Source organism: Oratosquilla oratoria, chromosome 39, assembly GCF_046742065.1.
Source record: "Oratosquilla oratoria isolate Oo_2021 chromosome 39, ASM4674206v1, whole genome shotgun sequence".
NCBI lineage: Eukaryota > Metazoa > Arthropoda > Malacostraca > Stomatopoda > Squillidae > Oratosquilla > Oratosquilla oratoria.
Window position 1 is genome coordinate 42,796,189 of NC_134815.1, and position 27,601 is coordinate 42,823,789.

Genomic DNA, 27,601 nt, shown 5'->3' on the forward strand with positions numbered 1-27,601 from the left:
AATAATAATATGACTAAGGAAAGCCAATTTAACCAACTATTGTCTTCAGTTTCTCTGACCAGAAATTCAGTCCTAAGACAGCTAGGAACACTTCTCAACCCTTCCCACAGATCTCCCATGGAAAAAATAATGAACATTTGTCTGCATTTTGTGAGTACAGGACTGTTTACATGTCCCAAGCAAGCAGTAGGAACAAGGCAAATACATACATACATATACCAACAGCTTTTCCCCCCTTACAAGGGAGGTAGCCAAAAAACAAAGGCTTAAAACCACTCCCACACATTCCATCCTCAACCTACTCCACTCCCATCCACCCCCTTCCCTCCCTCTTATCTTGGCACCTCCTGGATGATGGGTCATCCCTGCATCTCGCCCACTGCCCTAGGTCAGAAACAGTCGCAAGACATAGCAAGGCCACTTCATTAAATCGGTAACACCCCCTCTCCATCCCCTCATGCAGAAAAGGAGAAAATGGAGAGATTTAAGAGCAACAGAAATAAAGAACTAAAAGTTAAAAAGTGACTCGGCATCCCCATAGGAGTAGAATAGTCTCCAAACATACAAAATGCAGGATGACTCTGGTCTGTACAGGTGCCAGGGAAGTCCATAAAGTAATGACTACATAAAACTATTCAACCAATACTCCAGTACAGGGGTAGAAGTGAAAAAATAGTGAAAATTAATACATTTTGTCTGGTTTGGAGATTAGTCTAACCTCTTCATTTAACCTCTGGGTGAAACTGAGGGAATGACAGACAACAAGATGATGACCTTGTCTAACATTTGTTCCACAGAAACACATCATGCAAACACCAATTAATCATAAGATCAAGTTCAACAACACAAAAAGACACCTTGATACAGTTTAAGACAGAAACATGAGATGTTATGCAGAATAAGGTCTCCTTTCTATCTCTACATTAAATTCAGCACAGTATAAAGCTTGGTTATAAATAGTCAAGACTACCATGGGAGGATGACAACCATGTGGGGACGAGGGTAGGTTCGGATCTTTAAAAACAAGTAATCTAATCCTTAACAACTAGCTAATGATTTGTAAATAATTGTAAACTGAACACTGATACTGTGATACAAAAGTTGTGATCCCATGCAATATCTCTCTAAGAAAGTTCAGGTAAAATGACCCTGTGAATCTTATAGAAACAGGATTAACAATTACATCATGGTTCTGACTTCTCACATTGGCCAAGGACTATCATTCAACTTAATGCACTGAAATGGACAAAAATTAACTACATACATATACCAAAGGCTTTTTCCCCATTTACATGGGGAGGGGGGGTACCCAAAAAGAAAAAGGCATAGAAATCACTCCCACCCATTCCATTTACTATATATTCCACTCCCCTCCACCCTCCTCCCTCCCTCTTATCTTGGCACCTCCTGGATGACGGGTCATCCCTGCATCCTGTCCACTGCCCTGGGTCAGAAGCAGTGTCACAAGACACAGCACATCCACAGCAAGGCCGCTTCATAAATTCAGTGACCCCCCTCTCCGTCCCCTCAAAAATTAACTACATGCATATATTTAATGACAATGACAATAATAAGCTGTGGGTCTCCTGCAAGAAAGACTTGGGTTAACAAACTGACAGATTTCTGTGATAAGGAATTATGTGATGTTATGCAGTAACAATGTGGAGCTGTTTCCATGTCATGAGTTTGTAATACTAGAAGAGCAGTTACCAGCTATCAGCTCTCCCATGTTAAAAGAAAAAGGAAATACAGTCTAAGACAGTGTTTCTCAAACAGTGCACCCAGGTGCACTAATGCGCCCTGGAAGGTAGCCAGGTGTGTCCCAAGATAACAGAAGATTTAATTAATAAAATATACTTATATTTCAAAAATTTGTATGATTTTCATATATTTTAGAGACACCAAAAATGTGGTTTAATAATCAGTGTCAACTCTTTGCCCTTTGACATTTTGAACTCAAAGGTAAATTCCTTAATTTTTAAGAAGCAATGGCGTGGATAATTTTTTCCCTTTTTCCTTCCTAGGGGATTTTGAGTCATTTCTGATCCCCCCTCCCACCTGTCTCTCATCTGATTATTGAATGACAATCCGGATCTTTTAATACTTTCCTTTTATTTTTCATATTTCATTTTACATGATTTGTGGGAGTTTGTAATGAACTAGTCCCTTTCTTTTGGGTAGAATCAATGATGTGCCCCAAAGTTTTGGTTAATTCATAGGTGCGCCCCAAAGTTTTGGTTAATTCATACGTCCGCCCCAAAGTTTTCATTAATTCATAGGTGCGCCCTAGTGTAAAAAGTTTGAGAAACACTGGTCTAGCATGACAGAGAAAGACCTTGAGTCCATTCCAGAAACTGAATGTCAGCCCCTCAGGACTTTTCTTGAAGTTAAGGTTGTATGTAACTGGCAGTTGCTGTCAAGTCTATCAAGAGAAATACTATTTGGGGATGGAGCATTTATTAGTATAATGTTTCACTTGTTAGAGCTTTATCAAATACATACTCATGGTACACAAGTCTCTGTGAATAAATAAGAAGATCCCAGGGGAACAGGGGAAGATCACTAGAACCTATCCTCATTAACCCCTTCCATACGGTGACACCTACGTAGGCGTCATGAGGAGAAAGTGGGTACGCGAGGATGCCGATGTTGGCATCTTGATTATATATATTGTAGTTGTACCTGCGTGACCCCCATACTCTGTAAACTGGCTTCATCATATTTTCTATGGTTATCAAAATTCACGGGTGAAAGAGAACGAGCAATACAGCGGTAACTTTATTTTTATAATGTGAGTATTATGACGCAACATCACACGTCTGGCAGCTAATGCTGCCCGCGAGATTTTGGCCCGTATTGAAGAGGTTAACCTTCCCTAGGTTCCAGTGACCCTCCCCCCATTCCCCTCAGGTCTTCCTATTTATTCTCAGAGATTTGTGTATCATAACTATGTACTTGATAAAGCTCTAACAAGCAAAATGTCATACAAATAAAGGGTACATTCTCACATGCTGTTTCTTTTGATAGGAGGTAAGGCTGTTGATGGGTTTTTGAAAATGGGCAGCAGGGAGACGATTCTCTCTGATGTCCACCTTGCAGGACCACCACTAGCATGTACCCGTTATCGGTTCCTGCACTTATCTGACCGAGGGAATTTAAGGTGAAGTGATATAAAAGGGAAATAATGGTTCTGAATTTTTATTAATAGTACTTCAATTACCTTATCGTACGTCCTTGAAAGTCAATAAAAATTCAGTTCATTACATTGGACTGGTAAGGTTCAGGAACTTACTCTTTCTGCAAGAGTAATGCCAACAGCAGCGAGGGCATCCACTACCCATTTGGGATACTCCTGGCCTTTATAGTACTTCTCCATGAAATTCTGCACAAACTCCGTAAAATTCCCATTCTTGATACTTTCACGAATTTGTTTCATCAACCGCATCTGAAATATATCGGTTATATAGCTGCAGTTTCTATAAAACAGGAAGTGCTTCAGTAAAAAACAAAGTAAAAAATAAGAACACAGATTTTCCATTCTTCAAGAAGCTTTGATTATAAAATGAAGGCAATACAAATCTTAGCATCGTTTGTACATAAAAAGGGGGGAAATGCTTTTGGTGTATACATACATACATACACCAAAGGCTTTTTCCCCCTTACAAGGGTGGTAGCCAAAAAACAAAGGCACAAAACCACTCCCACCCATTCCATCCCCACATACTCCCATTCACCCACTTCCCTCCCTCTTATCTTGGCTCCTACTGGATGACAGGTCATCCCTGCATCTCGCCCACTGCCCTGGGTCAGAAACAGTGTCACAAGACACAGCACATCCACAGCAAGGCTGCTTCATTAAATTGGCAACCACCCCTCTCCATCCCCTCATGCAGAAATAGAGAAGATGGGGAGAAATCCCTTCAGGCTGCATCAATTTATTTTTCACACCTACTCCCTCACCCCCCTCCATCTCCCACCCACTCCCCCTCACATATCACAGCATCATCCATACACAACCATTCTCCATTCACCCCTATCTTCTGTCCTCTCCCATCCTTCCTCTTTCCCAATGCCCCTTTTACCCCATCCATTCATTTCATCCTTGGTTGCCCCCTCATGTTCACTCCTTCCACCTCTGCCTTCCACACCTCTTTTACTAATCTTTCTTCACTCATTCTTTCCATGTGTCCAAACCATCCCAATACTCTTTCATCAACCCTATCTCCCAACTCCCTTCCCACTCCCCTTCTCCTTCTCCTCACCCCCTCATTTCTCACTCTATCCAACCTAGTAACATACATACATAAATATATCATAAAGTCTTTTCCCCTTATTAAATGGGCTAGCCAAGTCAAAGTATTTACATACCCTTTACCTATCACAATCCTATTTCTTTTCCCCTTTTACATCTCTGTTCCTTGTGGAAGAAAGGCCATCCCATTCCCCTTACTGCCCTGGCCAGAAGCAGCGCAGGAAGATACATCATCTGCAGAGCAGGATCCAAAAGCTAAGGATGGTTATTGGTTAACCTCCACTTTATTACTTGGTGATGGTGATCCCTCTCATCCACTCACAAAGATAGAGAGCAGACAAGAAAAAAGGTCTTCCTTGCTTCCCATCTTGTGGTGTCCACTCAGTAACATATTTGCTTCATCATCCATCAATACTTCAAGCTAACTTTTCTGCCCAATTCTATTTATATAATCATACATATACATACAAATATAAATACATAATATGCCAAAATCCCCTTTTCCCCTTACAAGTGGGGTAGTTAAGTCAAAGCATATACTCATACTTCCACCCATATGAAAAAAGAAAGAAAAGAAAAAAAATAAATAAATAAATAATAACAATATCTTTCTATCTTTGCTCCTTGCAGATAAATGAATACAGACGCTCCTCTACTTACGTTCATTCGTTTTACGTTTTTTCGATTTTACGTTTGAACTGACTGTAAAAAAGAAATTGTAAAAAAAAAAATTTTTTAGTGAAATTTTTAGTTTAGCGCGCTCTCCATAGTTCAAACAATACTTACGCATGACGCTGCGTCCATTGTTTACATGGCACAAACGACAGACTGAACGTGCTTTGCCTCCTCCTCCTCCTCCTCCTCCCCCTCCTCCTCCACCATCTCAATTTATGTTGCTTGAATTTAATTTATTTGAAATTAATGTTATCATTTTACAATGTTATGTGTATAATTAATGATTTAGGGGTGTTTTATAAGATACAGTAATAGAATTTACGGATGTATGGTACAGTAACAACTTACGTTCATTTTCAACTTACGTTCGGCCATTCTGAACGTAACTAAAACGTAAGTTGAGGAGCGTCTGTATTCCTGTCCTCTACCCACTACACAGACCAGGGGCAGCAAAGCAGCAAGAACAAAATTACCTAGCGACAGCCAAATTAACCATACAAGATGAATGCTAGGTATTCATGGCTTCTGGTATATGTAACAAAATTATTTTTTTTTTCTTTACAATACAAACATTACAGAATATCCACTCACTTGGTAGGCGATATTATGGACTGACAGTAAATGGCAAGCAACTGTTTCCTTTGTCACAACTGTGTGTAGATAAGCCTTGGTGTAGTTTTTACATGTTGAACAATCACATGCTTCATCTATAGGACCAAAGTCCAATGCATAATTTTTGGCCTTCAGATTGATCTGACCATTGTCGACCAATGCACATCCAAATCTCTGTAAAATATCAAATTAGATATTGAGTGCCCTGGAGAAAATCACATGAGCATACAAGGTACCCATAGTCAAATCTTCAATTAAGTCACTGTCACCACACTGCATTAATTTGAGCTATAAAATGACAGTTCAAATATAAAAAAAAATCAACAGTTGTACAGCTCAAGAGCCAGGAAGTCAATCAATAGATTCCATTGCACAGGTTCTCTCTTCCAAGAGACCCACAGCCCCAGGAATCCAACCACAACCACAAGACCGGCCCACAAGTTACTGAGAGTTTGTGAAACTGATGTGAATGTGTATACAACAGCAATATATAAAATACTCAGTGTCTATTGTGATGTTGTTGCATCTAAAGCATTTAGTGTCTGCTGCCAGGCCAATTCTGTGTTGATACTGTTTTAATGCAATATAGTGACTTGAATGTAGGTGTCCCAATGTAATAATTGTTTGACTTGATGGTTGTATCTCTGCTGAGTTGAGGAATCTTGTGAAGTATAAAATCTAATAGTCTATCATGGAGTGTTTGTTTTGTGATCTGTGTGTATCAGTTTTTCTATGTTTAGGTTCTTTACTTTCACTATAAGGTTTTTTTGCATTAAAGGTGAAGAGCTTGTGTGTCAAATGTAACAGGAAAACAATTCCAGTTTTAATTTTAAATAACTTTCTTCAAACTTACTGCAGTTCTGGTAGGGAAGACACAATCAAACATGTCAACCCCAAGGGCACAGCAGACCACTAGATCAACAGCAAATCCAACACCCATACAATATCTGGGCTTATTCTTGGGTAAGTGATCTGTGCAGAGGTGAACTGTGGGCCAAAACTTGTCCTTATCCTCACCCCCACTGTAATAATAAAAAAATCAAAGAACACATAATGACATTCAGTAAACCATAAAACACAGTCTATGCACATCAGTGATTTCCATTTTTTTTTTTTTTTTTATGTACAGTGCCTATCTATGACTTGCCATTCACAACCTCACATATCTGCAACTTTTCAAATGGAACCTAACTAATGTGTATTCCTGATTCTCCCATCTATCTGCAAGACCTAAACATTGCAGCATTAGCACTTGAAACCTTATTTTTTTTTTTCTAATTTAAACCTTAAAAACTATCATTTAAATCATAAATACATTTATTAATTAAAAATTAGCAAAACTGCAACATACAGTACATAAACTATCTATCTTTATACAAAGGGCTTCTTCACCTTTTCTATAAGGGAGGTAACCAGGTCAAAGGCACACACCTACTCCCACCCACTCCACCCCTCCACCACCCTTACCTCCCTCTCATCTTAGCTTCTCATGGATGACGGTCATCCCTGTATCCCACTGCCCTGGGTCAGAAGCAATGTAGCAAGACACAGTATATCCACAGCACGAATGCTTAACTTAATCAGCGACCCCACCTCTCCACCCACTCATGCAGAAAAAGAGAAAATGGGAAGAAATCTCTTCAGCCTGTGTCAAAATATCATTCACATATAGCCACCACTATCCCTCCCTTCCTTGCATAACAGTATCATATACACTCAGTCACTCTACACTCATCCCTATCTCCTGCCTTCTCCCTTCCATGCTCAACAGATGTTCCCCATTTTCTCAATACCCCCTTCACCCCATCCATCCATCTCATCCTCAGCCATCCCCTCAAATTCACTCACTCCACCTCTGCCTTCCACACCTCTTTTACTAATCTTTCTTCCCTCATTCTTTCCATAAACTAATATCAATTTTATATATACACAATAAAAATGTGGCATGGGATGACAGCATCTCCAGCATCAATGTTTCTGGCCATGCTATTGGCTGATAATTTGAGAGTTGCCAATCGAGGTACTATATTCTTATTAAAATCTATTATTATATCTAAATAATAATGTTTAAAAATGGATTAACATTTATTTACATCATAAAACAATATACCGGTAAAAGTGTTAACACAGGGTTTGTTTTATTAAACAGGGTTCTAAGAAATTTCTAACAGACACATCCATTACCCACAATTTTTCACTATTTGTGAGGGGTCTTGGAGCTTAACCTTCATGAATACTGGGTGATCACTGCACTAAGAATGAAGATGACATTACAAACAGCCTCATCATCAATAGCCCCCTGACATACGTCCCAAAATTCCTTTCATCACTAAAAAAAAAATTTAATCTTACCTTAATCCTCCAACAGCATAGCCAGGAGCATCTTTGGCGATCAGTTGTTCTAGGGAGATTTTCCGAAGATCCTCAAACAACCCACCTTGAATTATGGGGAAGAGATTCTGTGTCTGAGGATTTTTGTTAGCTTTCATACATCTTTCTAACCATCTGGTGGTCCTATGGGAAGGTAAAATACAAATATTATCAAAATGAACCAGGTATGGGATTATGAAGTGTGTTATAAATGTATGGGATAGGGGGAAGTCTGTTGCAGGCAGTCAAAAGTTTTACATGTGTAGTACAGCTTGTGTGAGGGTAAAAAATGGAGAGTGAATGGTTTGAGGTGAAGGTGGGCCTTTGCCAGGGTTGTGTAATGTTACCACAATTGCTCATTTTGTACATGGATGGGGTGGTGAGGTAGGCATGTGCAAGGGTGTCAAGCAGGGGTTTGGAATTAGTGAGTGAGAACAGATGGCAAGCCAATTATTGTTTGCAGAAGACACTGTACTTGTGCTGACTCAAAAGATAGACTGAAGTAGTTGGTGGCAGAGTTTGGAAGGGTGTTTATGCGTGTGGTGTTAGTGGTGGTGGGGAAATCCACCATAAAATGAAGTGGTGGAAGTGAACCAGCTCCAGATGTCAGGCACTGTTGTAGAAGTGCTGCATCTTGCTGCATTACCTTTGACACAAGCAGTGTGGCAGGATATACGGATGACTCTTCATTCACAAGGTGCTAAGATAGGGGAGGCCAACATACGAGTTTTGGATGGATGTGGGAAGGAATATGCATTGATCTGGCCACCCGTTTTATAATAGGGAAAAAGGCCTTTGTGTGTGTATTTGTACTTACTCGAGTTATTCCTTCCAATTCATTCTACAAATCATTGCATTTGTTAAGAAAGCTGTATGTCTTAATGACTTTTCACCCATATATGTTTAGTACAGCAAAACGAATACATAATTAGTACCTGGGGCAGCCAGGTAACACATACCTGGACTACATAGGGAAGAAGATGAGGAAAAAAATACTGACCTGTATGTAGCAGTTTTGAATCGCTCATAATCTGTTTCTCGAACATGAACAACATCATCAAGCTGCATCATAATATCAGCTCCGATTGCATTTTGGATCTCGATACTTTCCTCAGGTGTAAGCATACATTCTGAACCTATTGAACCAAAGATATATAATCTTTACAATCAAATATTCTGTGAAGTGAAAAATTGGTTACTAAAATGAACTGTAATCATATTTCAAGACAACATATACTGAATTAATTTGACCCACTTTACAGCTAAGGTATAAGTGCAACATACACCATTAGTCTAATAACACAAACAACATGGGAAAAATAATTGTTGCTACAAGTTTTACTAAATGGACACCTACAGCCCCAAGACAACTGAAAATGATCCTCAGACCCTCTAATAGATTTTTCTGGCAAGAAACACTAGATTACTGTGATGTTAGTGTGGGACTTTCTATTTCATTGGTTTATAGGAGTTGGAGGAGAAAAGCAGTTACCAGCAGCCTGCTATTTTTAAGTGAAAAGAAAGAAATACAAGGTTGATAGAGAGATATGTTGGACCCAATTTGGAGATTGAAATTTTGGATTTAGATTTATTTTCTACTATATATCATTTTAAAATCAATTCAAGCCAATAACCAGTACAAATTATTTAATCAACAAATGAGTTGATTAACAAATGTATGGAATATAGACTAAGTCACAGGTAATAATATAATAATATACTAGGTATAACTCAGAACAGCTCAATAACGGGTTTATTTCCATTGAGAACCCTTGTATGTGTGTGACAGCATGTATATATGTGTGCTAAGATGTGCACAATTTTTAGTGGTTGGAAGGTGGATCTGTGTATTCCCCCCTTCCCACTTCCTCCCTCCCCCAAGGGGCAGCAGTCATCTCAAATTTCCCTCCCCCCTCAGAGACTAAGTGGTGTCTACCCCTTGAGGCTGCACCTCCGGATGGAGGTAAGGATGTTAACAGGTTTTGAAGATGGGTGACAGGGACAGAATTCTCTCTAACATCTGTCCTACATCACCAACATGGGGAAAATAAACAATAAAGTATTTTAACTACACAGATGTGTCAATCTGTCCACTAAGAGGAGACTATATAAAAATGCTAGCTGAAGTTCCACTGACTGGAAACCCTTAGCTCCAAAGAGACTATAACAGTTCTTAGGCCCTCCCAAAGATCCCTCTGGAAAGACATACTGGACCATTGTTTGTGTTCTACTAATGTGGGTTTCTTTCTTTGCCACCAGTTAGCAGAAAGAAGAAGGTAACAACCATTATCAGCTCTACGTGAAAATCGTGTGTGTGTGTGTGGGGGGGATAATTAAAGCTAAAGACAGATTTTGACAGCAGTCTTAATACTGAAGTGTCATGTCATGAGTACATCTCCAAAGATATGTGAGCACTAATTTATTATGAGAGCAGGCTGCAGGGAAATGATTCTATCTGACATTCATCTCAAAGCAAGTACTCATTACTTATCCCAGATGAAATTCTGCTGCACAAATCAGACAAATATATATAAGCTCTACCTAATTCATACCATAAACAAGGAAGTTAGATCATCATACTAGGTTCTAAAAAGTGGCAGCATTTAATCCATAAGTGTTCTACAGTACCAATTAGAATCTGCACTGGGAAAGGTATAGAGAATATACAAATGATATGGACTGAAAGATCAACAAGAGGTCATAGTTAAAAAAAAAAAAAATAAATAAATAAATGAGAAGTAAAACTACTTAACCACTTCGGTATGATGACACTTATGTATTTACCTAGTTGTATTTTGCAGGAGAAGAGCTATGCTCATAGTGACCCGCACTTGTATCTTTCCACATCCAGTTCTTTCTTAAAATCATGTATAGTTTTAGCACTCACTGTTTTCTCTTTCAATTTGTTCCATGTATTTATTACTCTGTGTGGAAAGTTGTTCTATTTCAAATTTCTTCTGTAACTGTCCTTCTTAAGTTTCTTCTCGTGTTTTCTTGTATTTCTTCTGTCCCATTTAAGTAGGTCATCCTTTTTGGCTACCTCCCTTGTAAGGGAGAAAAAGCCTTGGTATATGTATGTATGTATCCCTATCAAGGATTTCCATGATAGGCTGCATCATGAGGTGCAAGTGGGTGCATGGGAATGCCGGTGTTGGTATCTTGATTATATACATTTTTTGTGGTTGTACATGAGTTACCCCTGAATTCTGTGAACTGGTTTAATCATGTTTTCTGTGTTAATTATTACTCAGAGTAAAAAAGAATGAGTAATATAGCAGTGACTTTATATTTTATAGTGCAAGTAGTGTTATGAATTGTACATATGGCAGCCAATGCTGCACACAAGAATTGACTCATACTGAAGTGGTTAATAGATGTTAGGAAGTACAGCTTTCAACATAGATGTAGAGTTGTGGAATAAGTTAGACTAAAGTACAATCTAAGCCAACAACATAAGTAAGTTTATGGCAACATCTGATAAGCAGAGCCACAGAGACAGGACCCCATGATCACAACCTCCAACTCTACTTATCATAATGAGGCAAATGTACACACACATGACAGTCGAAGTGACAGCGAAGATTGGACTCCAGAAAAAACTACAATTTTCGTGGATCTCAATGATGAGGAAGTACCTGTGTTGTATTAGTAGGGAAGGGGAAAGCTCGTGGTGTAGTGGGAAGGTGAAGAAAAAGGAGATGGGGAGGGATTACTGAGAAAAATTGAAGGAAATGAGGATAGGGACGAACGGGCCCAGGAAGTCAGAAGGAATGTCAAGAAAAGATGCACAAACGACAAAGGTGAAATCGAAGAGATTAGTAAAAATGTAAAAATTAGAAATATAGATAAGAGCAGCGCAATGGAAGGTGAAGATAATTATTTCCATGGATTTAATGAGGAGATGACAACCTCCCCCGATTAGCAAGTCTAAAGGGAATACTAGTGAAAATGAACAGTGGGAGGTTAGGTTCAGTCAAATTTACACAGATCACACAAAGAGTTGACAAATTGGAAGAACTAAAGAAGGAGAACCAAAACCTAAATAAAGAAATAAAAGAATTAAAAAGACAGTTAAAAAAAGTAAAGGATGAGAATGAGGAATTAAAGAAGAGTGATAAAGAGAATAAAGAGTCCATAGTAAAAGAGGTACAGGGTTGGAGAAAAGTCCAAGAGAACAACAAAATTTAATTTAGAGATATAGTAAAACAACAGATAAAAGAACAAACTAAGGACACAGTTATTAAAGTGATGAGGGAGAAGGAGAATATATTAAGAGACTTAGCGGATAAAAAGAAATGTATAATTATATTAGGGATGGAAGAGAAGCATAATCCAAACAGGACTACAAGAGTAAAGGAGAAGAAAAAAGCAAACAAGATATCAGAAGTAGTTCAAGAAGATGAACAAGAAACAGGGAAAGAAATTGAAGAAATATATAGAATAGGGAAATACAATACAGATAAGACCAGGCCAATTAAGGTTAAATTCAGGTCACAAACGACATCAGAGAATATCTTATCAAAAAAGGGAAACTAGCAAAAAGTGATCTATATAAACAGGTATGGATAAAAAGAGAGATGAATAAAGAGGAAAGAGAGGAAGAAAAAACAAGAAGAATAGAAGCTAAGGAAAAAAACGAGAACAGAACAGAGTCAGACAAAGAGAAATTCTATTGGAGAGTAGTGAATATGAAAGTGAGGAAATGGTTCATAGCAGAGAAAAACAGAAGGGAAACAGAAAACATGATGGAGGTAGCAGAAAATTGAAAGTGTCTTACACAAATATAGATGGATTAATAACAAGCTTGAATGAAATGAATGATTACCTGAAGGAAAAAGAACAGGACATATTGAGAATTGTAGAGACAAAATTGAAAGGTCCTCTACCACCCAACAGTGTAGGACTTGGTGCATATAATTATTGGATTAGAAACAGAGAGGTAAAACAAGGGGGTGGAGTTATGTTCCTAAGGATATAAATGTGAGGAATGTCACATATGGAAAGAATAGAGTAGAGGTGATTATGATGGAAGTTGAGGACAGGGATGGGAAGAGCAGAAAGTTTGTGGTAAATTATGTGCCTCCTAAAACGGCTTCTTGGGAATACAGAGAACACAAAAATATGTTAGAAGACACAAAGATAACACTAAATAAGATAGTGGAAGATGGAGGAAAAATAGTTATAATGGGTGACTTTAATTGTAAAGAAATCTGCTGAGAAGAGATGACAGTGAAGAGTGGAGACAACCAATGGGGAAAAGTACTACTTGATATGATTATAGAACATACAATGATGCAATGGATACAAGAGAATACTAGGTATAGAAATGAGGAAGAACCATCAAGACTGGATCTAATAATCACATCAGAACCTGAAATAGTGGACAAGATTAAATATAAGACACCAATAAGTAAAAGTGACCACATATTGGTTGAACTGGAACTAAATGAGGAAAAATACATGGAAAAAAATGATCAATATAGAAAGGGAAGATTGATGTATGGAAAAACAAATTTTGATAAAACAAGAGAATTCTTTTAAAAAACAGACTGGGAAAGGATACACCAGTAGAAGAGAAATGGAATATTTTGACAAAAATTTATAAAGGAGTGGAAAAGTATGTTCCAAGACAAAAACAAGAAAAAGAATATATAAAGAGTTGATATAACACAAGATGTAGGGAGTTAAAAGACAAGAGATAAAGCTTGGATAAAATGGAAGACAAAAGACCTGGTAAGGGGGAAAAAGCCTTGGTATATGTATGTATATGTATGTATAGAAATTAATATGTACAAGTGTGCAGAGAAGAAAAGAGAAAATATGAAAAAGATGTCATAGAAAAATGTAAAGAACCAAAACTATTTTATAGATTTGTAAACAAACTGAAAAACAAACAAGAATTAGAGAAACTACAACAAGGAGGAGTTGAATACACAGAGGAAACAGAAATGGCCAAAATTATGAACAAGCATTTTAAATCAGTGTTTACAAGGGAGAACATACAATTTAGAGATGTCAAGTGGGAGGAGAAAGTCCCCCTATGAAAGAGATAGATGTAACAAGGAATGAAATGAGTAATCTCGATGTCAGAAAATCACATGGACCAGATGAATGGCAAACTGGATTTTGAGAGAATGCAGGAACAAACTAACAGACAAAATACACAGTCTAATAAGCAGTTCACTGAAAGAAGAAAAAGTTCCAGAAGATTGGAAAAGAGCAAATATAGTACCAATATATAAAGAGGAAACAAGAAAGACCCTACTAACTATAGACCGGTCTCTCTTACAAGTACGATAGCTAAAATTTGTGAAAGAATTATCAAAATTAGATAGGTAAGGCATTTGGAAAAAAACAACATACTATATCCAAGGCAGTCTGGATTTAGATAAGAATGATCATGCATCACAAACTTAATGTGTTTCTAGTCAAGGCTAATAGATGTAATACAAGAAAGAGATGGATGGGCTGATTGTGCATTTCTTGACCTGAAAAAAGCTTTTGATAAGGTGCCACATAAATAATTGCTAAAGAAATTAGAAACTGCAGGAGGAATACAGGGCAAACTGCTGAAGTGGATGGACGACTTCTTGCATGAAAGAAAAATGAGAGTGGTGATAAGAGACAAACATTCGAACTGGGATGAAGTGATTAGTGAAGTTCCACAAGGAACAGTTCTGGCTCCAATAATGTTTGCTATATTAATGATATGGATGAAGAAATTGAAAGTTATATGAGCTTCTTTGCAGACAATGCAAAATTGTTGAAAAAAGTGAACACTGAAGAAGATTGTAAGTTGCTGCAGAGTGATCTCAATAAAGTATGGGAATGGAGTAGGAAATGGGAGATGGAATTCAATATTAAGAAGTGTAGTATAATGGAATTTAGAAGAAGCAAAAAAAGAATAGTGGGATTGTATAAACTGGGAGAGGAAGAAATTAAAAAAGTAGAGAATGAGAAGGACCTGGGAGTCATTATTATGAATATGTCCCCTGAGAAACATATAAACAAAATTTTTGGAGAAACTTATAATCTAATAAGAACATTCAAAGTGGCTTTTACATACCTGGACAAAGAAATGGTGAAGAAAATACTAGTCACTTTGATAAGACCAAGACTGGAGTATGCAGCGATGATGTGGTCACCAAGTACAAAAAAATGTATAACAAAACTTGAAAGAATACAAAGAGCAATTATGAAATTGGCACCAACACTCTCAGAACTATCATATGAGGAGAGACTAGCAAAACTTGAGCTACAGACATTAGTGCAAAGAAGAGAGAGAGGAGACTTGATAACTATTTATAGAATCACGAAAGGCATAGAAACTATTGATAGAGAGTATCTAATAAAATGGGATAGTAGAGATACAAGAGGACATGGAAAGAAAATCAAGAAGACAGTTATAGAAGAGACCTGAAAATGAACAGCTTTCCCCACAGGGTAATAGACATTTGGAACAAGCAAGATGAAAATGTGGTATGTGCAAAAACGATATACGAATTTAAAAACAGTCTAGATAAAATGAGATATAAAGACGGGACACCACAAGCATAGCTACCCTTCCCGTAAAATATAACTAGGTAAATACAACTAGGTAAATACACACAAAATTTTCTTCAATTACAAAACAGTTACATACCATCATATGGGGATTTGAACTTCACACCTTCTTCTGTAATTTCAGCTAGTTCAAGAAGGGATACCATTTGGAAACCCCCAGAGTCAGTGAGTAATGCACGATCCCATTGCATAAACTTGTGCAAGCCTTCAAATTTTGTCATCAAATCCTTTCCCTTAATCAAGACAAAATAAGTTATGAAAAGAAAAATTCATGTCTCCAATTATGTGTGACACATAATATAAAGCACATATAACGTATACATTTTTAGCAACCAAGTTAAGAATTGTTAATCCAATCCAAACCCGATAATAATAAAGAACTTGTGTATAGTGTTGTAACTGACAGGCCTGGTTCCAAGGTGGTAAGTATTCCCCAGTATTATCTGGGCTCCAGCTTCTTTAACCTGTTCTGGTAGCAGACCTTTCATAGTACCCTGAAGAGGAAAATTTTCATTTTTATATACCAGGTATATCAACATCTAAATATATTCTTTTTTTTTGGGGGGGGGCTCTTCTGAATACTCTACAATCATCAATTCTATTCAGGGCCTTAATAATATCTAGATTTGATAGTGACTGCAAAATTTCAAAACTTCAATATTTTCAAGTCAAAATAACTAACACATTTCTAATCCAAGATCATTCATCTACAACTGTTATATTGTCTATCAGTACAACAGTAAAATTTCTTTTCAAATATAAATCACATAATAAATATCAAATGTCCACTGTGTCAAGAAAAAATTACAAAAATTGGGAAAAGAAAAATCATGATTTCTAGAAAAATAAAAATGGGTATTGTAAAATTTGATGAGAGAATCTCCATATTTTCATGAGTTCATATGACCTTTAATCAACAAAATCCTGAACAAAAGTTTATCAACATATCATAATACACTGGAAAAAATTACTTTCTTCAAAATTAGTTTGAGTGCATTAGGACCTGTAGAAATATGTCAGACAATGCTCTGGTAGTAAACAGGCCACTTGTTTAATTAATAGATTCGTTGTTACTACTCTTATCAGGTTGCTAGGTTAGGTGGTTAGGTTAAAGTATATATTTCTGCTCTTAAGAGTCAGAAGGCACCACATGTAGGAGGGGCAGAAGGTGGTGGTTCTAACATGGTATGTCATGGCAGATTCTCTGTCATAACCTACCAAAGCAGGCAAATGTGTCACATTGTTTACAATGCAGCAGAGATACTCTCATCTCAGTTTGGTAATTCACCCATAACCTTTCCTGTGCATGCATGTAGGTAGGATGGGGAACAAAAAAGCAGCCAATTCCAACACCTACTGCCACTACCAAAACTGGTAACTGACTTGACTTAACCTCTTAGCAGGGGATGGGCAAAGCCCTCCCCTTTTACTCACCCCATCCACTAAGCCCCCTAATCAATGCTAATCTGTGCAACCTCATATTCTGGATTGGGGGGAGGGGAGGGTATTCTGTAAAAATTAAGAATTCACCAACACACACATTATTCATCTGGCAGCGAGACAAAAGAAAATTTCACAATTTCCTCAAAAACTAACAATTTACAAAAATGATTTATAAAGATGAAATATATTATTCTTGTCTACATATGACATGCACAAGGAAAGAAATGTCATACAAAGTAGATGGCCATTTCTGTATTCTATATGGGCATTCACCTCTCCTACTCTAATAGACACCTTTACCTTTTATGGTTCGGCAGTAATGACTCTTTAAAAATATAAGCATGATATTGTAATTATTAGTACGGTAATGACTTTTACATCCTTAAGAGATTATTAAAGACTGTGGACAAGTTACAAAATTCCTGGATATAATCCATGACTGTTTCTGGATGCATGTAAGCAACTAAATACATCTACAAGATACAGAGGGACCATCTAGACATTTTCTACAAAGTAAGAGGAAGACTTGGCGTACCTAGCCTTGTAAAGCTTATGTAAACATGCAGTGCTTCACTCCAGATTCATTTCAGGATTTAAATAGAATAAAAGATTAATGTTTTGAGGGAAAAAAATCACTTGAAAACCAACAGAGCTGGGCGAGTATCTAAAGACATTCTTTGATGAACCTCCAGTACCAGGTACCTGGATACACTACAAACTGCAGGGCAGCATCCAACTCACTAATGGACCAGATTGAACTAAAGAAAGAAGAATCTGGTTCTTTCCAATAACATGCAAACTCCTTTTTCACTTTTTTTTTTATTTAAAAGATTTATTTTTTGTGAAATTCCAGAATCACACAAACAGGGATATCCAGCTTAAAATTAATGTTGTCTTATATAGCTCCAAGGTAATATATCCTAACCTAACCATTCCATAGAAAAGATAGATCTGTAAAATGCAAAAATGAAAGAAGTGAAAAATGTGTTTGCATGATACTGGAATAATATTTCATTTTTGTTAAATTTTTGGAAGTGCACACCTATGAAATATAGTAATAAAAAAGATTAAATAATAATTTTGTAATTTATAATATATCAAGGTAATATATGTTATTCTTGGCAGAAATAAATAATAGAAACAGTTGCTAAAAGCTATAAACAAATGAACGCAGTTGCTTTCACTACTTGAAATGCCATCTTTGTTTTGGTAGAGACAGAGGTCTAAGAAATTAAACTATGCTAAATTTGTCTATTCTAATTCAACCTACCTACCCTGACCTGCCTACCTAACCTAATCTGCATTTAGTAATGCATATATACATATGCCAAGGGCTTTTTTCCCCCTTACATGGGAGGTAGCCCAAAGAAAAAGGCATAGGAACTACTCCCACCCATTCCATCCTCTACATACTCCACTCCTCTCTACCCTCTTATCTTGGCACCTCCTGGATGACGGGTCATCCCTGCATCTTGTCCACTGCCCTGGATCAGAAGCAGTGTCGCAAAGACACAGCACATCCACAGCAAGGCCACTTCACTTATTTGGCGACCCCCTTCTCCATCCCCTCATGCAGAAATGGAGAAGACAGGGAGAAGTTCCTTCAGGCTGCATCAATTTATTTCTCATACATACTCCCTCATGCATAACAGCATCATCCATATACAACCCTTCTCCATTCACCCCTGTCTTCTGTCTTCTCCCGTCCTTCCTCAACAGACATTCCTCTCTTTCCAAATGCCCCTTTCACTCCATCCATCTATCTCATCCTAGGACACCCCCTCATGTTCACTCCTTCCAGCCCCTGCCTTCCACATCTCTTTTACTAATCTTTCTTCACTCATTCTTTCCATGTGTCCAAAACATCCCAATATTCTTTCATCAACCCTATCTCCCAACTCCCTTTCCACCCTCACTCTTCTCCTCACCTCCTCATTTCTCACTCTATCTACCCTAGTAACTCCTATCATACTTCTCAGACATTCCCAAATGTCTATTTCTCATTACACTTTTTAATCCACCAAGGCATTTACTCACTTCTCTCAATCTACATTTTACCTCCACCCCCACTCCTCCCTTTCCTGCCACATTCGCACCCAAGTATCTAAAACTATCCACTTCCTCTAGTCTCTCTCCTTTAATACTCACTTCCAGCCTGCTGCCACTCTCCCCTTGTATATCTCATCACCTTACTTTTACCTACCTTTCCTCTATGTTCTTCTCACTACCAGGCCCATACGCACTAACAAAAACCCACATCTCCCTTCCCAGCTTCACCTTCATCCACATCAACCTTGAAGAAACCTCTTTCCACTCCACTACATGGTTACCTATCTCTTCACTTACTAATATAGCCACCCCTTCTCTCCCTTGTCCCTTTTTCACTCCTGAGAACCTCCTAACTACACTCCTAAACTCACACTAACCCCTCCCTTTCAACTTAATTTCATTCAATGCCAACACATCCATATCTCTTCTCACAAACATACTGCCTATCTCTTCCCTTTTACTCTCATCTGTACCACATCCATGCACATTAAAAGACCCAAACCTTAGGGTACTGGTTGGAAAACCCCTAGACCCTCTTATGCCTTTACTTTTTTTAGGAATGTCCCCTTTGGGGCTACAGGTATCAGGACTCCTAATCCTATTCCCCATCCCATTTTTTTTTACCTTTTATGACTCATGTGGAAAGACTTGGTGGTAGCATTCTTTTCCCCCACCACAGGGCAGGCAAATAAAGGAAATTAATATTCAGAGAAATGGTATAGGACAGTGACAAGGGGTTGGGGGGACAGCATAATGGAGGGACAGTTGCAGTCTAATAAAAAAGTCATAATTTCTCTATGAAGACTCTTCCTTTATCACAATAACATGCAGCCAATACCCCAGATGGGGTAGTGGCTGCATGTAATGCATTATCTCCAACCTCCGAATGGCAAATCTATCAAAACAATGATGGCGTCTAAAGGAGTTGACAAAACTTAGTACATTTCTGCATAGCTTTTAGCAATATTTTCTGATATTGATTTCCACCAAAAGAAATATCTATTACATTAAGGTATTATAATTTATAAAATATTTAATTTTCTAATACTATACCACATAGGTGTACACTTCTCAAAAAAATACCTTATTTTTTCATGAAATGGTTAGGTTTGATTAGAGTAGGAGCTATCAGACAATATATGTTTCATGTTAAATATTCGTGCTTGCATGTTTCTAGAATATTAACAAGATTATTGGAGAGCATTGGTGGACCACCACAGTTATGAGGAAGCTTGCCAGCCAGCTCAGCCCATTGCCAACTCAACCCAATGGCTGCCGCCTGCCTCAGATGCCATCTTTGTTTTGATAGATGTAAAGGTTGAAGAAATTAAAGTTACAAGTATGATAAATTTGTCTACTCTAACCTAACTTAACCTAACCATGGTGGGGCGACTTGGTTGAGTAGATGGGACATGTTGGCGATGGGCCAAGTTGACCCTACTTCGTGAAGAACAACCCCCTAGTCCTAGATCCAACAAATTAGATGAGGTAACAGAGGACTGTCACTGTACCTTTTATTTTTTTATTTTTTTTTTTTTTAGGGGGGGGATTTACCTACAAGAATAATTTCACTAACTCCTACCTGTGTTCCTACTGGCATGAACATCGGTAATTCCACAGTGTAGTTAGGTAATTTCATTAAACTTGTTCTCGCCTTTGTCACGGAACACTCAGCCAAAACCTTGAAACTTAAGGCAGGGCTAACACTGCTAAGTGCCGAAGGGGTGGCCATATCTTGTCTTGTGTTGTTTTGGTTCAAATGTACTAAATATTATCAGGGCCAACTTGAGAGTCCTCCTCTACCTGTTATTTTCATACGGTAAGCGAAAATAATACAACGATTCACGTTTGAAAATGAAATGTGTGGTCTGCCAGCTGACTGCAATTTATTATCTTTTTATGTTTAAATCCACTTGATTCGGTTATATATATAGGCCTTCGTCATGCTTATCAACTGTTATCGGTGTGCATGTTGAGTCTATCTATATATAATAATTGTCACATGTCAATCGAACCACGTTCAAGAACTTCACCAATTTCATCGTGTTTCGGCACTTTTCTGTGTTTGTTTTGTTATGGTGGGGGTAAGGTGGGGAGGGGTATGCATTCAATTCTTAGAGAAATTTGTAGTTTATGCTATTTTTTGCGTGAGTGTATTATGTCATTAATAGTAGATTTCAATATAGTAACGGCTCATAAAGACATTTTTCAGCCCAAAGATGGCCCATCAACTGAATAAAACCGCATTGTAATGAGCAGCTAGATCCACCATGACTTTACACAAAATCTTTTGGGATCCCTAACTGCTAAATCACTTTTACAAAAAAAAAAAAAAAAAAATAGATAAATACTTCACATTCAACACGCTGTGGTATCATGCCGTTATTACAATGGTTATTTTATATACTGTAGTTGTTCACAATCGTTAGAGAAATTTGTAATTTATGCACTTTTTTGCGAGTGTATTATGTCATTAATAGTATATTTCAATAGAGTAACGGCTTATAAAGACATTTTTCAGCCCAGAGATGGTCCATCAGCTGAATAAAACCGCATTGTATTGAACAGCTAGATCCACCATGACTACCTCAAAATCTTTTGGGATCCCTAACTGCTAAATCACTTTTATATAAAACAAAAATAGATAAACACTTCACATTCAACACGCTGTGGTTTCAGGCCGTTATTACAATGATCATTTTATATACTATAGTTGTTCACAATCGTTTGAGGATTTCTTGAAAAAATGCCTCTTGTTTCAATAAAAAAAAAAAAGACACCACATACCACTACTGTAACCAGCAAGGTCAAAACCCATGTCAAGGACTTAGGAGTCCATATGAATGACGATGTATCCTTCTCACTACACTATGATAAAATCACTGAAACAGCACGCAGTCTCAGGTTTGATATTCAGGACATTTAAAACCAGGAAAAGGGGGAGTATGCTGACACTTTGGAAGACATTAATGCTTCCAAGATTAGAGTATTGCTGTTAGCTCTGGTCTCCTTACAAATTGGGAGACGTCACTAAATTAGAATCTGTACAAAGAACCTTCACCAGCCGCATAGAAGGAATCAATCACCTAGACTACTGGGAAAAACTTCATCACCTGCGACTCTACTCATTACAACGTCGTAGGGAGAGGTACTTCATAATCTATGCCTGGAAGTGCCTGGAAAAATTAGTTCCAAATGTAATCATACAGAAGCACCTCCATCCAAGACGCGGGCGCCTCTGCTATATCAAGACTACAGATGGTGTATCACAAAGAATGAAAACCATTATTCACCACAGTTTCACCCACAATGGGGCGCGCCTATTTAACGCTGTTCCCAAAAGTATCAGGAACCTGACAGGCATATCCACAGACAGTTTCAAGAATCAGCTGGACAAATGGCTGAAAACAGTGTCCGACTTTCCCCCCCCACACCAGGCTATCCCAGTGCAAACAAAAACTCCCTACAGTCTTCATTCATTGAAAGAAGCGGAGCAGATCTGCCTGGCAGCAGTGGAGGTCCACCTCAGCTGTGTCCTTAGTTGACGGAATTCATCAAAAGTATCAAAAGTAAAAGTAAGGTAATATTTTTCAGTTCTCCTCTAGATATGGTTAATTCCTATTTGTTGTTTCTGGTAGGCCTATCTGTCGTATATATTTTTTCATTTATAAATATAACGTAGAATTTGGGTTGATAGTCTTCCTATACTCCAGTGTTTCTATCGTTGTTTGTATATCTGTTTTAGTAACCATGTACCCCGACTATGAGGTAATTTACACATGCCAGGGACATGACTTTTGCCAGTACCGATCTTTACGAAAATTATTTGTTCTCGTTTGCATCCTTTCCAAAACTCCTTCGTTACTGTTACATATATTTTCTTGTCCCACTATTCTGTTTAACTTTATACAGTAGGGTTTTGATAGGATCATTTACTACATTTAATTTTAGGTCTACTGTAGATATGAACTATAGACATATCATCCACCTATTACTTTTGTAGAGTATGTCTACCACTGTGTCGTTTTTTGGGGTATCGAATCTGGATTATAAAGCTATCTCCTGCCAGATATGGTCCATCCGTTCATGTAATGTCTCGTCTTACGCATTATGTCTTTAGTGACGTTGGTCTACAAACGAGCGAATCCTCTTTTTTCAATAGGAACTATATTTGTTAATTTCAATTAAAATAAATTAGTTTTCACATAGTACTGTGACTGGTGACTTAGTTCTCTCATGTCTCTTTCAAAGTTTATCTGATTCGATATAATTTTCTTGATTCGGAATTTCTTGAAATTGTAAATCCCCAATATTCGGAACGACGATGTTCTCAGGGAATCTGATTTTTCTTGTTCTGAATTTTGAAAAAAAGAAAAACAAATTCCAAATAGAAAGAATTATAAATAAGTTTGTCTGACCCTATCGTTCTCTTGCCAAGAATTAACATTTTAAACACCTTCCCCTCCATCTCCCAAGTCATCTAATTTTTCATACTCTTTTGTTTGTTTTTTGTATTACTTCATTTTCGTATACCCTCTAAATGTTTTGGACACATACCAGATTTTTTTTTATTTAGTACTTTGTGGTCCCCTTACCTTGTTTTATACCTTGACGGAAGCCAGAGAAAACCATCTCCTGTCTCCCGTCTTCAGAACCCGTCAGCATCCTCACCATCATCAGCGGGTGCAGTCCCGAGGGGCTGACACTCAGTCCTCGGACCGTGTCTGTGATCTTGTTCTATGGAGTTCCTTTGCCATACGGAGCGCTAACAACGCGCGACTATTTCCTTAATATTGCTACAACCCGCTGACATTTATAAAACAAGTCCCTCGCTAACGTAAGACAAACATCTGTCCAGGACCGCTGCCGGTCACTGTAGGGCTACGGGGTTCCAGTCAGTGAAACTACTGTAGAAGCAACAACTTTTATTGATACTGCCTGTGTGTATGCATGCATTTACCTATTTGCAGTATACAAGAAAAGAGCTACGCTTGTAGGATCCGGTCTTTTTTCTCCATCGTGCGCGCGTGTGTATGTGTATGTGTGTGTGTGTGTGTGTGTGTGTGTGTGTGTGTGTGTGTGTGTGTGTGTGTGCGCGCGTGTGTGTGTATGTGCGTGTGTGCATGTGTGTGCGTGCGCGCGCACGATATACACAATGCCTAAAGTATAGAGAAACAATAGTTATATTGTAATTTTATTGTGCTGATTCCTACAGCTGGGAACTAAGATACATTTTATGGAGTAAAATACAACATGATGCAACGCTCTGACCATCATCACTGTCCAAATCAGATGTTCTTAACCTGTCTTTCTTCACGTATCCCATACTTTATGGATTGCTGTTCTTTGCCCTCTTGGAGAAGACATTTTCTACACTGAAATTTTAATTGCTACGCATCCACTAATTTCCATTTGTGGTCCCACTTGTGAGCTTTTCTGGTCCACTAGGGACCCACGGACCACATGATGTGAACCACTGGTCTAAAGAGACATGCGTCATCAACTACGTAACTATACGAAGAGTTCAGGCTGCCTTTTTATCGTCTGTCGAAGGGACAGGTTCCACCTTCTCACTTTGCTCCTTTCCTTTTCCCTCGGCGTCCACGGCCTCCAAGAATCCAAACTGTCCAAAGCGAGACTGCCTCAGGTTGTTACAATTGCACTGCGTGCATCCGTTGTTGTCCCTGAAGGCCACGCACTGCACCGGGCAGTTCACTTGGGGACACCCACCGTTCTGGGGGCAGTCGCAGCGCTCGCACCCGCTCCTGTCGCGGTACAACCTGCATTGTGGCACTGGGCACACGTCTGGCACTGGAGGGCAGACAGTGTTGGGACGGGTGAAGGAGGGTGCCGCCTGACTGGCGCTGGCTACGAGTGGTTGTCTAGGGTTCTGGTTCTGAAGGCGTCCCTGAAGGGCTCCCTGGAAACCTCCCTGGAAACCTCCCTGGAAACCTCCCTGAAGTCCTCCTGGGAAAGCTCCCTGGGGGCCTCCGGGGAAAGGCCCAGGAGGGCGTTGGAAGGAGGACCACTGGGGGCGGTGAAGAGCGTTCTGAATGGCAAACTGAGGCACAGTGCACGTGCACATGAGGCACTGGCTGACTGGGTCCTTCCTGATGCAGTCTTGGTAGCAAACGGACAGTGGAGGGCAGATCTGGCTCTGGGCGCCACAGTCACAGTACCGGCAGCCATTCCTGTCCCCTTTCACCTCGCATTCCCTGGGGCATTCCAGGGGCTCGCACTGAGACGGCATACTGAAATCAACCGGGGACGACCAGGGGCGTCGAACCGGAGTCTGTGGACCCAGCGGCCCGAAGGGATCGCGAGGGAAGGAACCAGGTCCTCCTTGGAAGCGTGACATAGGGAGGCTGCAATTACAGAAGAAGCAGTCTGAGTTCGGCATCCTGGTGAGACAATCCCTGTAGCAGGAGGGTACTGGGGAGCATACGGACTCCGGCTTAGGGCAGTTGCACTGCCGGCATCCGTCGTTGTCTGTCGCGATCTGGCATCCAGCAGGACACGTGAGACGTTTACAGACCCCATGAGGTCCTCTTCCGCCCGAATTGAAGCCTTCTGGCACGACGTTCGGGCCAGCCTGGTACCCATCGGGGCACCGGCACCTCGGGCATGAGTTCGAGTCCTGAACGACCTGGCACAGCTGAGGGCACGCGCCGAGCGAAGGGCAGATGTACGGGTCGGTGTCGTCTCGACAGTCGCAGACTTCACAGCCGTAGTTGTCCCTGATCATCTGGCAGCCCGGAGCGCAGACCGGCCTCGGGGGGCACCCGAAGCGGCACCTGCACTCGAGGCAGGTGTCCGCCGTCATCCTCAAGGTGCAGTTCTGGCTGGGAGTGTCGTTGCACTCCGGGGCTGGAGTGCAGTGCGGGGGGTCGTCCCCGCAGACACATACGTCGCAGCCTTCTATCCCCGTCGCGGTTCGGCAATCGGGCGGGCATGTTGTCATGTCCGGGCACGGTGGCAAGGACTGCCCGCCGCAGAGGCAGGATCCGCAGAGCCCGGGAGCGCCAGGAAGTACCTGGCAGTCAGACGGACACGAGCTGCATGCTGCTAAAGGAGAATTGTATGAGCGCATATACATACATACATACATACATACATACATACATACATACATACATACATACATACATACATACATACATACATACATACATACATACATACATGCACACACACACACACACACACACACACACACACACACACACACATATACATATATATATATATATATATACATATATAGATAGATAGATAAATATCAATTAAATGAATAGATAGATACAAATGAATAAATAGTATGAAATAATACTAGCACAGCAACAGCAAACTATGGCAATGACGGTAATGATAATGATAATAGTAATAATGATGGTAATCATCAATCGTAGAATATTAGTTGTACACAGCAAAAATACAGGAATATATTACAATATTTTTATGTATGTGTATATATATGTACGTGCGTATGCATGTATGTATGTATGTATATATGCACGTATATGTGTACGTATGTATATATGTATGTATGTATGTATGCATGTATTGTGCGTACTTACGTATGCATGTATGTATGTATATATGTATGCATGTATTGTGCGTACTTACGTATGTATGTATATGTGTATGTATGTATGTATGCAGTAATGTATGCATGTATGTATGTATGTATGTATGTATGTATATGCGTACGTATGAATGTATGTAGTAATGTACGTATGTATGTATGTATGTATGTATGTATGTATGTATGTATGTATGTATGTATGTATGTATGTATGTATGTATGTATGTATGTATGTATGTAAATGCGTGCACGTGTTTAGCTTGTAGGAGAGTTGTTGGCAGTCCCGTGGTTCAGAAGTGGATCACGTATCCCTGAGCGCGATCCGAGAGAGTTTTTGCTCTGGCGTGCCTTTGTCCCCCTTTTTTGTCCTCCCGACCTTGATTTTCCACGCCGCGCGGGGGAATTATTCAGAAGAAAATAATGTTCTTCTGATTTCTTTGTCTCATAATAATGTATTTTACTTTATACAACCAAAAACGTTTCTTTGTCATCGCAAGTGCGATAGCTAAATATAGAAAAATATTGCACAGATGTATTGGTACTTGAGTGAAGTGTTTGATAAACTCGTTTTTGTCTTTTTGTTTATGAACGCTGACATTTTACAATTTTGATTAAACGAGATGATGTTTTATGTACCATAACGAAAACAAAATTATTATATTCGTGTTTCACTATAATAAAGAACTTGATATAAATAGTGAATAGATAGTGATCCTCTTTTCGCAATGCTATTTGGAACAGATGGGGCTCACCACTGGTATTACCTACACTCGTGGCTTCCCGTCTCTTTGTCCCCATTGAGCACACGAGGCTTTAATTAAATTTGATAAGAATGATTCTTCTTTTGGGATGTTCCATAAAATTATGTAGCAGTAGGAAAAAGCGGTTTTTTTTTATATCTTTTTGCATCTTGTTTTTTTTCATTGTGTGTGTGTGTGTGCGTGTGCGTGCGTGTGTGTGTGTGTGTGTGTGTGTGTGTGTGTGTGTGTGTGTGTGTGTGTGTCTGTGTGTGATTCACCATAGTCTAGGATCACGTGTTGGACTCGTGATCG

The 27,601-nt window shown here is 39.0% G+C and overlaps 2 protein-coding genes across 2 annotated transcripts in view; both read right to left on the reverse strand.

Annotated features, from left to right (window-relative positions):
* Positions 1-21,169, reverse strand: part of Tgt (tRNA-guanine transglycosylase) — a 29,839-nt gene extending 8,670 nt beyond the window's left edge. Inside the window, exons 1-8 of the mRNA XM_076176787.1 lie at positions 20,547-21,169; positions 15,877-15,966; positions 15,552-15,705; positions 8,910-9,045; positions 7,892-8,053; positions 6,393-6,561; positions 5,519-5,713; positions 3,293-3,445 (exon numbers count right to left, since the gene is read on the reverse strand). Of these exons, the coding sequence (XP_076032902.1) occupies positions 3,293-3,445; positions 5,519-5,713; positions 6,393-6,561; positions 7,892-8,053; positions 8,910-9,045; positions 15,552-15,705; positions 15,877-15,966; positions 20,547-20,696 (1,209 nt within the window). The 5' untranslated portion in view covers positions 20,697-21,169. The remainder of the gene's footprint in view (positions 1-3,292; positions 3,446-5,518; positions 5,714-6,392; positions 6,562-7,891; positions 8,054-8,909; positions 9,046-15,551; positions 15,706-15,876; positions 15,967-20,546) is intronic.
* Positions 21,170-23,906: 2,737 nt separating this feature from the next.
* Positions 23,907-27,601, reverse strand: part of LOC143020377 (uncharacterized) — an 11,269-nt gene continuing 7,574 nt past the window's right edge. The window contains exon 3 of the mRNA XM_076176769.1: positions 23,907-26,026. Coding sequence (XP_076032884.1) covers positions 24,489-26,026 — 1,538 coding nt within the window. The 3' untranslated portion in view covers positions 23,907-24,488. The remainder of the gene's footprint in view (positions 26,027-27,601) is intronic.